Consider the following 14,377-nt stretch of genomic DNA (forward strand, 5'->3'; position numbering starts at 1 on the left):
GATGCTGGCCCTGGGCCTGAATTCGCAAGATGACAATTTTTGGAGCAAGAGAGTACTGGTGGGTGGCCACACACACGGTGCTGAGCAATCCACTGGACTGCTTGCCTACTGCTGATACAGAGAAAATGATAACACAGCCCAAAACTTAACCCAGTGTCTGACAAGAGGGTGGTGGGCGTAAATTAAAATAGAAAGAATATTGAAAATAGCTAGATAGTAAAAATTGAAACAATAACCAAATTTTCTTTTAGAGAACTGTTTTTTGGATGAAAAAAGTTAAGTATTGAGAATCCTGTATGGATTTTGAAGTGTATTGAAGAATTTGTAGTGCAACAACAATTTTGCTAAAGACAAAGTCTTGATGCGATCAAGAGGATGAAATCACACTGGGAAGTTACAAAAAGGAAAGCAACAGTGTTGAAGCTGGGAACCCATGGCTTGAATTCCCATTGGGGGCATGGCAACTTGGCTTCTTGATGCACCTCTTTTGTAAACTGTTTTCTCACACCTTTTTCCATGGCTGGGTTTCACTTGACTTACACATATTCCAATCTGTTAACACTTTGTGCCAACTCCTAAGAAAATCCAAATAGAAGGATTAATAAGAAAATGATTTCAATTTGATACACTTGATGTTCATCTGAAAATCAGATGAGAGATTTGAACAGTGATAGAAATTGTCATGATAATAAAAGTATGATAAGACAGCTTTGAATGAGGAATACTTGAGTTCAAAGATAACTAAAAATTGACGAATGAAAATAATTCTGATCAATCATGATTTACTTCTTTTGTTAGAAACAAGGACAAGTACAAATTGAGGCCAATGATAAATTCTCAACATTTTAACAATGTGAGAGAAGGAAACAAAGTTTCACGGTAGGTGACATCATGAGATTCAATTGATTGACTGTGTATGAGATTTTTATAAAACACATGAAGAGACAAACCGTATCAAGAAATTGAGACAATAATGGTGTATATGAATACAAAAAGAAACTGGGTATCAAATGATTTGCTGAGCTTGAAAAACTTGAGAATATCAATCAACTTCCCAAAATTAAAATGACTTCCATGTATCAATTGATTTGAGGTGAAAGTTTGAAGAAAAGCGGAAGAGGTTTGGCACATGAGGTCTTGGACCAAAAGCTTGAGCTTTTTATACTGCTAAAACACTGGATGACCCCGGAGGGCCTGAGCAGTATTGCAGTGCGAGAGATAAACCAGAGACCTGAGGGGCAGAGTACACTACAAATAAGAATACCAAAATGATAACCACAATGGGTGGGATGGTGGGAAACAAAAAAATTTCAACTAAAACAGAGATTAACTAAGATTTTTTGTCAATAAAGAGCTGGATGAATACAAAAGTGGTAAACAATAATTGAAAGAGGAAACAGATGTTGAAACCTAAGATGAATGATAATACACATTTTTGCTGAAAACCGTCACAATGATTCTTTACCATGTCATACAGATCATTGGAGAATATGATAGAATAAAAACCGGAGAAAGATCTTTTGGATTCCAGGAACCTCACTAAGCCATCCACCTATTCCCTTTAGTTAAACCTTGTTCCAACTTACAAGAGGTATTCTTGCTCTGCACTTTCATGAATAAGGCTATGTAATTTCTAGATAATGTTTGTCTAGGCACCGCCAACATATTTACCTCAGATTGAAAAATCCAAGGTATTATCGGATTACCAACCTCTGAAAGAAGCTGTCCAAGGTTTTGATCCAAGGCAATTACCGGCGCAGAAGATTACCTTGGACAAAAGCCTCAGACAGACCTTGTCCGAGGTTTTACCTCCAATGATGCCTTGGATTCCACAACCCAAGGCATCTATGTTGGCAGTGAGGGGGAGTAGTTGGGTGTGGATCAGTGCAGCTGCAGAAGGTTTGAAAATATGGAATGTCTTTTGCTAAGTAGAGCAAATATCAGAGACCAAGAATCATTCCCAGTAGCCCAAGTTGACCAGCAATGGGGCCCCAGGTGGCTGACCACCTCTAGTGCCCCAAATTGGAACAAAGGGGCACCACAATCTGGGACTCCAGTAATTCAGCTCTGAACTCAATTTATACATTGATAATTGAAGGTAAAAGTATCTTAAAGACTAAATTTTCAAAGTTACTTGCATGAGTCCTATCATTACCTTGTCTGCAGGTTGAGTGATTTTGTTCCTTCCAAACCAATATGATGTACAATTTTGAACCTGTACACTGCCTGCTTTTCATTCACATTGACCACTGCTTTTTTAATACCTTTGAATTTTCCACCCAACATACCAAGGTCCAATAGGTCAATTTTTCTACTGTCTTTGTTTCAAAAACAAAAGCCTTCAACATCAAATCACCTGTCACGACAAGGTGAAGATGAGCAATTGAGTCCATGACAATTAATCAAGGTCTGTTCACTGTTTCACCACCTATCCAGACCAAATATATATCCATCTTATCATACAGCTGTCTGTTTGATCAACAGGTTCATATTGCCCCTCATACCACAATTCAAAGTTAATAAGATGATTCTCCTTGCACAGACGCCATTTCCTTACTTTGTAATGGAAATATCTTGGTCTCCTTCATTGATTCACCTGGTCTTATTTGTGATACACTCCCAACTATGGAATTATTTTGAAAACAATATACAATCAATGTTGTAGTATTTGTACTAGGTGCTGAGAACCAATTCACACTCTCACCCCAAGCCTTCTTGTGGTCTGAAAGTCAAGAGAAAGCCTTATATATGTATTTGTACTAGTAAATAAATGGAGTGGTACAGCTGTTTCAAAAATAAATGTTGCTGCTGTTGTTTTCATTTTTTTTCATATCTGTGGTCAATTGATATGCTGCCTGTCTAGGTTATTTAGCCCAATTGGGATCAGAAATGGAGCTCATGCAGGCTCAATCCTGCTCAAGTATTAGCATTGAGGGTTGAAGCTGGCTTTGGGCAAGCAATGTGATTCAACCTGGGGCCACGTTATCAGCCATTTCCGTGTTTTTCCTACCGGATTTAAAGTCATGAATATGAATAAACTAAAATAACAACAACAACAACACCCACATGGATTTCTAAAACTGCTGTATTGAAAATAAAATCTTTGGCTTAAAGAAGGATTTGAGAACAATTTAGAAGACTTAGTCCGGGTACTTGGGCAGAAATAACTGAATTGGGTCATTTGTTGATTCTCAAGATGCTATCATACCAGCTCAAGTGTAGTAAATGCACCTTTGATCCTTTTGATCATTCAAAAAGTTCTTGTTTTTCATTTGTCTTCTTACATTGATTGATTTCTAAATTACAGCCAACTCAGACTTGCACTAGTCATTTTGGCTATCAACTAAATCCATAGTTAATGGCAGCGGGTATTTGTTCTTTACAGTCAGATCGTTAAGCTTCCTATAGTTGAAGCAAGGACATAAGTTGCCATCCTTCTTCCCTGTGAAGAGTACAGGGGCAGCCCATGGAGACATAGTGCGACAGATTGTGCCATTTTCCAGTCCAGTGGTGATCATCTCGTCTAGAACAGCATTTTCAGCTGGTGACAGAGGGATTATTCGACTCGCCTGTGGTTGAGCTCCGGGGATCAAGTCAACTTGGAAATCGTATTGTTGTCTAGGGGGTAGTCTCTGTGTGTTCAATTTCTTGAACACATGTAAGTGTCGGTGGTAGTAGGATGGGACCATCTCCTCAAGGGTTTTCACCGGTGCTGATTTCTTTTCGTTGGCTGCTAGTCGTGCTGATGTGGACCAAGATGTCTTTGCGGCGTTGATGTGTGGATTCAAGCTATTCAAAGGGTAACAAGGCTTGCTAGCTGTACAAAAGGTATTACAAAATGGAACGGTGGCACACTCACATTGCGGGGGCAGTAAAATGTCTGGTAAGATGTTAGCCCCCTCGTCACTTTTCCTTGCGTGCCCCTTGGGCTCCAACTTGGGATCTTCAGGGTTTTGGGTCGGATTGGACGAGACCGTGATCACAGTTGCAATGTCTGTATTGTCTACAGTGACTGGCTCGGCTTCGGATGGTTGTTGTTGAACAATAATGTCTTCTAGTCCTGGTTCTGATACATTAGTGGGAGAAAGATGGTTGTCATCTGATACAACATGGGTATTATGGTCTGTGAGGTCGAACTCACATTGCAGGGATGTTAACGTGTCAGGATTGACACACATCCCCTTGTAACTGCTCCTAGCGTCCCCCGTAGGGTCCAATAAATGGCCATCCAAGGGTTCGGTCGGGCAATACAAAGCTGTTGACATAGCTGCAATGCGTTTGGCAGCACAGGACACTGTGCCCTGCTGCCAGTCAATGAGGTCAGAATTGGTCTTGATCCACGGCATTCCCAGGATGCCGTTGTAGGAGTCTTTGAGTTGAGTGATGATGAAAGGTGTAATTGTTGTGTCGGAGTTGATAAAGAGTTTTGTTTTGAAAGAAGATTGGCTCTTGGATCTGTCAAACCTGGTTATTGCTTGAATGTAAGGATCTGTGTTCTCAATCAGGCCAGTCTTATTGGCAAAGGACTCACTCAGCACGTCATGTGTGGCTCCAGAGTCAATGAGAAAATTGGCCAAATAGACGTGAGTAGTTGTGGCTCGGGGGTTTTGGGATTTGGACAAATAGGTGCGTAAAAATATACATGGATTGTCTGAATTGCATGATAACATTCTACTAGAACCCACACTAATGTCTGATGAATCCCCCAGTTGGCTCAGGAATGGCACAACCGTCATTCCTGAGCTCCTCCATTTTTTGACGTCTCAGCACGACCAACTACTTCTACATTACTGCTTCTATGACTCTCTCCTCCACTACTCAACGCTGCCAATTTAACTTCTAATTCAGCTATTTTGGAATGATATCCACCTCTTCCTTTCCCTGTCCAAAAAGTCTTACGGTCAGGACAAGCCGCCAATATGTGACCATGACTGTTACAACAAAAGCATAACCCAGCTCGCATATGTCTCGCCCGTTTGTCCTCTGATAACCGGACGTAAGCAGCTGATAGATCCATGGCATTAGGGTCTGTTGCAACGGTGTGGGTATGTGGAGTAGCGGCTGAGGGGTTGGAAGCGCCATGTAGCTTGCTGTCAATCTTGATGGCTAAGTTCACAATTTGCTCAATGGTCGTAAATTGTTCTTGTGACATGACCATCACCACTCAAATTTCTTTCTTCAGTCCATGTTCATATTGACTGATCAAGGTTGAAGTTTCCCATCCTGTGGCTGTTGCGTGAATATTAAACTCATGTGTATAAGCTGCTACACTAGTTTTTTGCAACAGGTTTCGAATAGCCCGTTCAGCTTTTGCCTTCTTCTCCGTGTCAAAATACATGGCTTTAAAGTTTGTGACAAACCAATCAAAGGTGACTTGGTGGGCCGTGGGTTGATCAAAGAGTTCCATTGTGAGGGGCTGTGCCCAACTGCTAGCTGCTCCTGTGAGGTAGGACAGAGCAAACACCACCTTGCTTCTATCATCTGGGAATAGATAGGGGTGTGCCAACATATATAATTGGACTTGGCTAGCAAAAATTTTGACGGTTTCTGCTCAAACGCCACTAAACTTGTTGGGCGTCGATACTTTAGGTCCCTTAGGGACTGGTGTAGTAGCTAACGGGACAGCCGGAGTGTGCACAGCTGTGTTGCCGGTAGGCAGAGCGGTTGTTCTTTGGGATTCCAGTGCTGCAAGGCGAGCTTTGGACTGCTGGTATCTAGCTTCAGCCTGCCCTCGCATCAATCTTTCTTCCGCAAGGGAAGAGACGAGTTCTGCCAATTGGCGTTGGATGTCTTCAATTGAAGTCATTTTGGCTTTGGTATTGCTTAGTCCGGCGTTGGAAGAGGAAGAACCAGCGTCAAAGAATGGAACAGCTGTATCGTTGTCAGAATCCTCCTCTTTGAGTGGGGTACGGTATGTAGGAGACGTGGTGGCAATAAGGTTTGGTTCGGTATTGAGTTTCTTAAGGTTTCAGTTAATGGGAGATCTTGAATATCGCGGTTTAAGCGGTGATGTCTGATCTACACTACGGGTCAACGGTTGACAGCTCAGGATGTCCGATTTTCATCCTCCCCAAGGACATTGCGCAGATGACTGCAAGAGATCCTTGTGATGTCCTTTGGGTTCTTGCTGTCAACAATTTGAGTCCAGTTGACACCCAAGAGGGAACCCTGAGACAAGTCCCACAGCTTGCTCAGGCCTTGACAGGGGTCCAAGATTGGAAGAAAGTTGTGTTGAAGGACTTCCCATAAAAGAGGAACTTGTGAGTTTGGTCTTGCTTCTTCCTCTTTCTCCCCCCTTCACAAATTTCAAACTTGATCATTTTTCCTCCTTCATACTACACATATCCTCATCCACCTTTGCTGTTTGGCATCGTTTGGCTTCATTTTATAGCCATGCTTGTTGCTTTATGTTCTTTTACAAATTTGTCCCCTTCATCTCACCATCCAATTCACAAGTTGATCCAATACTTCTAAGCAGGTCTCTTTGTTTGTCCTTTTATATTTACAATCCCATGTTATACCAGTTTCAACTTTTGACAGATTTCTTTTTTTGTTATTGTTATTGTTTTTGTTTTGTTTCTACTCCATACATCCATCTAGATTGATCATGAGTCATTTTTTTTGTTATTCTTTTTTGATGATCCCGTGAATGAAATAACAAATTTGTTAATTTTCTTCTCGCTCGCTCAATACATATGTAATTCACCACTGGTCAAATGACCCCTTGCCCCAAATCAAGAATTACAACGGTTGCACTGGGCTACCGGAGGTCTTACTGGCCTGCGGTTCCTGCACCCAGACCCTATTGAATGCATTTCTGCAATTCAATCAGGTCTCTCAGCGTCGCGCAGAACCTAAAGCAAGGATATTGTGCCAATGTCCTCGCTCTCATCCGCGCGACCTCCTCTGTGAGGATAATCAGCGGAGATCAGCCGGATCTCCGTTGGATGTCGCGAGACAGGACATCCGACGGATGTCCTGATTGGACCGTAGTGTAATTGTTCCGGTGAGTTCTGATTCCTGCTAAATCTAAATCTTCTATTCAAGTTCGAGTCCGTGATCTACAGCCGTTCCAACAATTAACGGCAGAAATCTTTGATCGTGTGTCGCTCTTGAGGTTAAATCTAGAGAGGTCAAAACTGGATTAAACCCAGTTTTGCACGCAAATGAACAAGGAGGCCTGGGAGACCTGTCACTTTGAGCCGGTTTTAACTAGTTTTTGACTTTTAGATTAAATTCGGATGCAACACACCGATGAAGATTTCTGCCGTTAATTGTTGGAACGGCTGTAATCTGATGTAATAACAAAGTTTGTATCAGCGTTTGAGATCTGAGATCTGGGTTTTCTTAAAATAATCTATTGAGTTTCTGGGTAATTAATATCGAATGCTCGAATCCCGTTTAATGGATCCGACAATATGTTAAGGGCGTCTCTGTGGGGTTCTGGTGATGGGATTGGAGGTCTCAATCTGTAGTTCTTATCAGGTGATCTGGATTCCCTATAGTGATTGTCGGATGAAGGAAAAGAGAAAAGACAACGTGGCACGGGCTACAACTGGTTATCTCCATCTGTGACATGTGATCTGTAAGTGTCACGAGTTCAGTTCATAACATACTTCTTTGTATTCAAATTTTCAAACTTGGGTTGCTTCATACAACTAACTAAATCTAATCTAAATTGTTGTACTCACACAAAAAACACTAATGAGACAAACAGAAATCTGTCCCAAATTCTTAACTCACTTATGATCACATACATACACACACATATATATCTACTCAACCCTGATTAAAAGAAGTTTAAAAGAAAATTGTAAACATAAACACACCTTTTGGGATATAAAAAAATCACACAACAACCCAAAATAATAGTTGATTTCTGCAATGAAACCCAAGCAGAGTCTTCCAATGTGTACTACTTGAGATTTTGATGGCTTGTGCTTCATCTAATATCATGTATTGCCATTTCAAGGTTTGGAAATATTTTTCATCTTGTACCACCTGTTTGTTTATCAATGAGATCATACATTAAGCGACTTCTACGGCAGAAGGTATAATGATAAACAGACTCACCAATTGATAACTGGTGATGACCACATGAAACGGGGCCTCCCCATCATACCGTAAATGTTTCCAATTCCAAAACTTTCGCAAAATCGCTCGGTCCTGGACGCTACCCCAATAAAGCAGTGCTTTCAACGCCGAAACGAACCTTGTGATTGCTTGCTGCCAATTATGTAGGGTAGAAGCCAAAGCAATGACTAGAAAAGGTCCCCAAATGTTATGCACTTCGGCCAGATACGCCCTCAATGAGATAAATTGCAACGTCTGTGAAATTGTACACAGATATTGATAAGTATAGATCAAGATAGATTGTCACCTAGAATAAGTCACATACCTTTCTGGGTCCCATCTCGTCTGCAAGGATACCGTTGATACCTTGTTCATGCAGATTTGCCAGCCAATTCAAACCCTTCAGCTGATATTCTTTGAGCTCTGCCATAAGCATCTTGGGTTGTTTGACTTGTATATCACCAGCCATGGTAGGATTCTGGGAGTTGAGGTCAACTTGATCAACTAAATGACATAAGCAGACAAACGATTTGAAGTCAGGTAAAGAACTCTATAGACCAACATAACGATAATTGACTTGTGAGCTACGTACTATCAATTCCTGTGACCATTTTGTTCCCTTCTTTACCGGCGGGAGTAGCAGTATCGGCGGTAGCAGTATTGGGGGCAACGGCATCGGGTGTAGTGGCTGCAAGCTGTTGGGCAGCCGCGGTATCAAAGGCCTGAGCCCGTTGCTTGGCAGCATCTACTGCCAATCGCGCGTTGCGCGCTGCATGCGCATGTAGATTGGAGTCGACATCTACAAAAATTGACAAGATTGGATGACACAAATCTCGGTGTTCGAGTATGTAGATGTGATATATCATGTAGATGGGAATACTTACCATCATCAAAATTGAGAGCTGCCAAATCAGCATCTGCGCCGCCATTCGCCAAGTCATCGAGCAGTTGAACAGTGGCTCCTGTACTTGTGGCCACAGTTACAGGACCAGGTTGATCACCAGCAATGGGGGCAGCGCCACCGGTCTCTTTGCTTTCTTCTGCTTCTTTCGCTATTCAGTTACATATGAATGTAAAATTGATGGCAAGACTATCAGTGACCAACGCATACATGTGACAAATATTGAGACAAGAAAAAATCTCACTTTTGATTTTGTTGCCCACAGAGGAAGTTGAGTTTTCGAGCCTGACGTTTGACTTTGCGCACTTCGTCATCTTTCTTAGCTCGCTCGACTGCCTCCTTATCCGCTTTCCTCTTAGTTTCCTGCCACGCTTCTCATTCCCACGGTAATAGACCAGTAACTTTTGAACAAAAAAACACAGAGTAAGATCAACAAGTGTGGAAAGGTGTGGAAGGACATAGAAACGTGACATATCATATGATTAGTATACTTACCTCTCTCATCAATCTACTGGCCTTTATTTGCAGTTCCTCGGATGCTTTTGTTTGGGTGATTATCCGTCTTCCCTCGCGACTAACTAAGGCACACAACCGTTTGACGTACATCAATCGACTCTAGCTAGCTGCCTGTTGTATTTTACTGACTCGAGGGATACCTTTTTGAGGGATCTGAAGCCATACGTGTCTAGAATTTTCTTCGATCGCTTCCCTGCGTTTATTGGCTAACACTTTAGGATTGGCCAGTGCACGTTCACGGACAGGTAAGCTATAGTCCATTTGATCTAAGAAGGACTCATAAGGTTCTGTTCCTTAAGGTAGATCGTGACCCCACGCTGGAAGAGTTCTTTTTTCAATCCTCCGCGTCGCTGGATCAACGAGAGGCTCGGTAGGTATGTTCGATTCAGCAATAACTACATGAGAGGGGAGATGTGCTTCGAGGCCTTCAGGAGCAAAGATTGGATCATTGGCATGCCATGCAGTTCTAGATGAGGAGGAGGATGGCCTAGGCTGGTGATAGACTTCTGACCCGGCAAGGCGTACTCGGCTCGAGGGTGATGCGTGGTTCAATCTGGTACTAGCTATAGCACCTGGGCCAAAGGGATGATGGAGAGGAGCCGCGAAACCAGCTGGAAAAGGTACTGATTGACCTGAAGCTGAATGAGGTACTATGTAATGGGCATATAGAGGTGGAGTGTCGGTCAGATGTGCAAGTTGACGTGAAGGGGGGGGTAAGATGAAGATTCACTCGGGGTTGGTGAATCAGTGACTGAGTCAATAGCCTTCCATTTCCGTTTTCCCGTCGATCCAGCGACTGGACAAGGAATCTCAAGGAATGGGTTGTGAGGTACTTCGATCGATGGAAGGTGGTATTTGGCTAAGCTTAACTAAGCCCCTCTCGCGCGGCTGCGTCCGCGCCCCTCGAAGAGGGGCTTACAACGGACTCGTACTTTTCGGCAGGAGAGCTCCAAGAATTAAGTCCCTTTATGTTGTTTTTTGGACTTCTCCTCAAATCCTCACCGTAGAAATTTGTGAGCTGCTGGTATGTTTTTCTTCATGCCTTTGTACATTTGCTGGCACAAGTTTCATGAGAAACAGATAGCTCTGCATGCTTTGAGAGCTGTGTCAAGAATGGGCCTTACAAGGCCTTACGTCCTCTTGTAATGGCCTAAGCCTTCTTCATATGCCTTGGATACGAAATTTGAAAGCACTTAAGAACACATATTACCAAATCTTCATCGCATATTTATAACACTTCCCCTCAAGGTGAGACAAACTATGAGGTACCAGATCATGTACAAAAGTGTGAAGAACAACATACGAGAAACGTGAGAAATTCTACGGTGAGGGCTCGAGGAGAAGTCCAAAAAACTACTTAAGGCACCTTAATTCTTGGAGCTCTCCTGCCAAAAAGTACGAGTCCGTTGTAAGCCCCTCTTCGAGGGGCGCGGACGCAGCCGCGCGAGAGGGGCTTAGTTAAGCTTAGTATTTGGCCCTGTTGGGGCACTAGAGGTGGTCAGCCACCTGGGGGCCCATTTCTTGGGCTTGTTTTGAACGACCAAATCCATGATACAATACGGGGTGTGAGATTTTTCCGGACACTCGTTTCTGAAGGATAATGTTTGGAAAATGCATTGTTTGGAAAATCCATTGTTTGGAAAATGCATAGTTTGGAAAAGTCCACTTTTGCTCGCAATACGCGCTGTACGTGTAGGTGCGCAAGTCACATGATTCTGAATTTCCTCTGAACCAAAATCAAAAATCCCTGGGGAAATTGGTCTCTTTGTGTAGTGAAAGGAAAAAATGCATACTGTCACCTTCACATTCATACACTCCGGTACTCCATGATCACTTGGAGCTGGCAGGAAATCAATCTTATTTTGACCTGAGTGTTTCATGGTACATGAGTAGATACACTCAAAGTCAAAATGGGATGTGACTGTCCTTCAGAATAAGTATATTTCAAAAAATCAGAATTTCTATGTAAAAACTAAGTAGGCAGATGACAAGCTGAGCACAGTTTTACTCCCCCAAAGTTATCTGTAATTGCATGTGTCATTAATGAGATCATTGATGTCCAAGAGGTCAACCTGTGTACAAGGGATCCATAGGACAAGTGAGAAGAAAACCACCAAAGTTTTGGCACAGGATCAGAATGAACTTCTGCACACTGATTGACAAGAAATAACTCATCAACTTTGGTAGTTTGATGCATTTGTCAAGATGGAGCCATAGGAAGTAATTTACCTTGAATTCGCATGATACCAGCATTCCCCCTTCCCTGGTTAGCTGGACCATGTACAGGGAGAAAGACACAAGAAAATCAAATCATCTTTTAATTCTTTTCTTTGTTAATGTAATTATTGATCAGGGATGGCTTCACATAACTCATTTCTGTACATACCCCCAATATTGAGCAGCCTTCCTTCAAAATGAGGAGAAGAGAAGTCACCTGATAGGCTCACAAAGCACACAGTCCTTTCTTCCAAAAGTGGATTTCAACTGATCATGGCATTCATATTGATTTGCTTGGTGGGTCAAAAGCCGCAAGCTTTGTGAACGGAGATAAGACGGCTCATTGGGTACCCAAAGCTTGATGGCAAATTCTTCTGATAGACATTGCTTGGTTTAACAACAAAGATAGATACACAGATTGGTGGAGACTGAGTCCACTTGCTGACAAGTGGAATCCCAATTACGTACAATAAGTCTTCTAGTTATACAGCTTGTGTATACAGCACTTACTTAGGCCACCCAACACCAAGCATATGTACTTAACATTGGGCTTGCCCTAGTACTACCCACCCAGTTCTCTTCATGTGTCATAAGTGCATATCAGGCCATCCCAACGTGCTGAGCACTTCAGAGTTCACTCACCATCATAAATGTTTACACCCACCTCGTGATCACTTTGCAATCCAACAATCCTATTTTCTCATACATTCACAAGGCATCAATGAGATGGGCAAAAGGGTGGAAAGTATTTAATTATTGGTAAGTCAATTCATCTTACCTTGAGATTCAAAATCAAAGTTTGAATTTCAGATTTTGCAGATTTTTGATGACTTGTCTACTCAATTCACTTGGCAACCAGTCAGCATACTTGAAGATCAAACAGGAAAAACGTCAGAAGATGTTAGCAGCTTATTCAACAAGCCCTCCACATCAAACCCAACCTACAAACATCACCTACCCTGCGCTTCCCGAAGTCAATCTCAATCACACTTTTTGGAATGACATTCTCTTCACAAGTGGTGGCAAACCTTGGGTGATTGGCGTTGACAATCAGTATCAAATGCTTCAGATCTCCAACTTTGATGGAGCATGTGAGAAAGTCTTCCAAATAGGACGGGAAGTATGGAGGGTTGTGAGGTGATCATCAAAAGCACAGATAGTGTTCTTTCATCATTTACATTGACTTTGAGTGCACAACAACAAAAAATTGGCAGTTCACATTGGCCATTCTTTGGTGAAGTATTCAACCTTCAGTTCACTCAGTAGAGTAGGTAAGGTTTCAGTAGCACCAGTAATCAGTACTGAAAATCTAGTACATGTATCAAATCTGGGATGTGGGTCTTGGAGAGGTTTCTAAACACGCCACCCCAAGATGGCAATTTTGAGCTGAAAACCAACTGGAGCAGTAAAATCATTGAACTCGGGTGTTGTGGTCTTTGGGGTGGATATGCAGATGGAGAATCAAGAATATGATGGACTCTGTTGATTTATTTCTTTAATTGATTATGTTTCTTTGAATACTGAAAAGGATGTTAATGGATCTCCACATGATGGAGAGATCGATAGGAAATAGGAAGACATCAATGAATTGGTGTATATTGTGAAGTGAGTGGGGGAAATGCCCAAATGGTACTTTAAGCTCTTTTAGCTTTGACTTTGTCAAAGCTTAAAGGCTGGTAGTCTTTGAAACTACACTTTAAGATTTCATGTTGTTTATTTATAGGTAATCATCAATATTATTTATTTTATCTTCAACTTGTGTAGATGATGTTAAAGTGAAGCTCTTTTTACTTTGACTTTGTCAACACTTGAGGGCTGACATTTTCTCACATGTGTTACAGGATTGTTTCAATAAAATGTTCAGAAAGCTATGATATTAATAGAAAAAATGAGCCCACACTGCAGGTGTTTGCACAATAATTGAGAGATATATTAAAAATCACATTCATTTTACTCACAGAGTGACACAAGGAGTGGTGTGCTACTCACACAACATGTGCTCAAGTAAAATGGATGGAATTTTTGATATTTTTTCAATTGTTGTCCAAAATGCTTCCTATGAGATGTGTGAGAAGACATATAATCACGTTTTTATATCCTGTTGTGCACATTTTCCCCGTTTGGACCCACAAGGATATGTTCCTTTTAATTTTCCCAAATCATATCCAAAAGACTTGAGTATGGGCTCATTTTCCCGCCATTATTGTCACTCTGGTAATTATACTACCCAAAGTTGTTCTGGGACTGTTCCACGAAAGTTCCAGAACATATTTTCCACAAAGCCAGCAAGGCAGTATATGTTCTGGCTTTCTGGACTTTGATCAAATCTCCACATTCCCAATTCAACTCCATCATCCATCATCACAACATGCCTGACAAAATTTCCTCATCATGTAACCTTTCAAGTACCTCAACAACGTCTCAACACAAAATACAACAGCCGGTCTTGACCCCTTCAACTTTCCAAATCCTCAACAACAATATTCAAAAACTCATTCCAACTTCTGTACTTCATTTAAGTGCAAGTCTTAGATTTGTCTGAAGAAACTCAGATCACCCAATGTTAATCAAACATCATTTGAATGTAATTGATTAGGGGCTCTCAAACCTGACCCGGTTTCAAAAAACCCAGTTGACCCAGTGACTTTTGGCTGGAGCTGTCAATAATTC

General features: G+C 41.8%; 1 protein-coding gene across 1 annotated transcript; it reads right to left on the bottom strand.

Annotated features, from left to right (window-relative positions):
• Positions 1-7,848: 7,848 nt before the first annotated feature.
• MELLADRAFT_89706 (uncharacterized protein) lies at positions 7,849-9,751 on the bottom strand (the record flags this gene model as incomplete). Its single annotated transcript, XM_007412757.1, has 8 exons — positions 7,849-8,001; positions 8,074-8,328; positions 8,399-8,568; positions 8,666-8,872; positions 8,958-9,106; positions 9,219-9,328; positions 9,470-9,541; positions 9,620-9,751. The coding sequence occupies 8 exons, from the start codon at positions 9,749-9,751 to the stop codon at positions 7,849-7,851; spliced, it is 1,248 nt and encodes a 415-aa protein (XP_007412819.1).
• Between the last annotated feature and the right edge of the window lie 4,626 nt (positions 9,752-14,377).

Source organism: Melampsora larici-populina, assembly GCF_000204055.1.
Source record: "Melampsora larici-populina 98AG31 unplaced genomic scaffold MELLAscaffold_32, whole genome shotgun sequence".
NCBI lineage: Eukaryota > Fungi > Basidiomycota > Pucciniomycetes > Pucciniales > Melampsoraceae > Melampsora > Melampsora laricis-populina.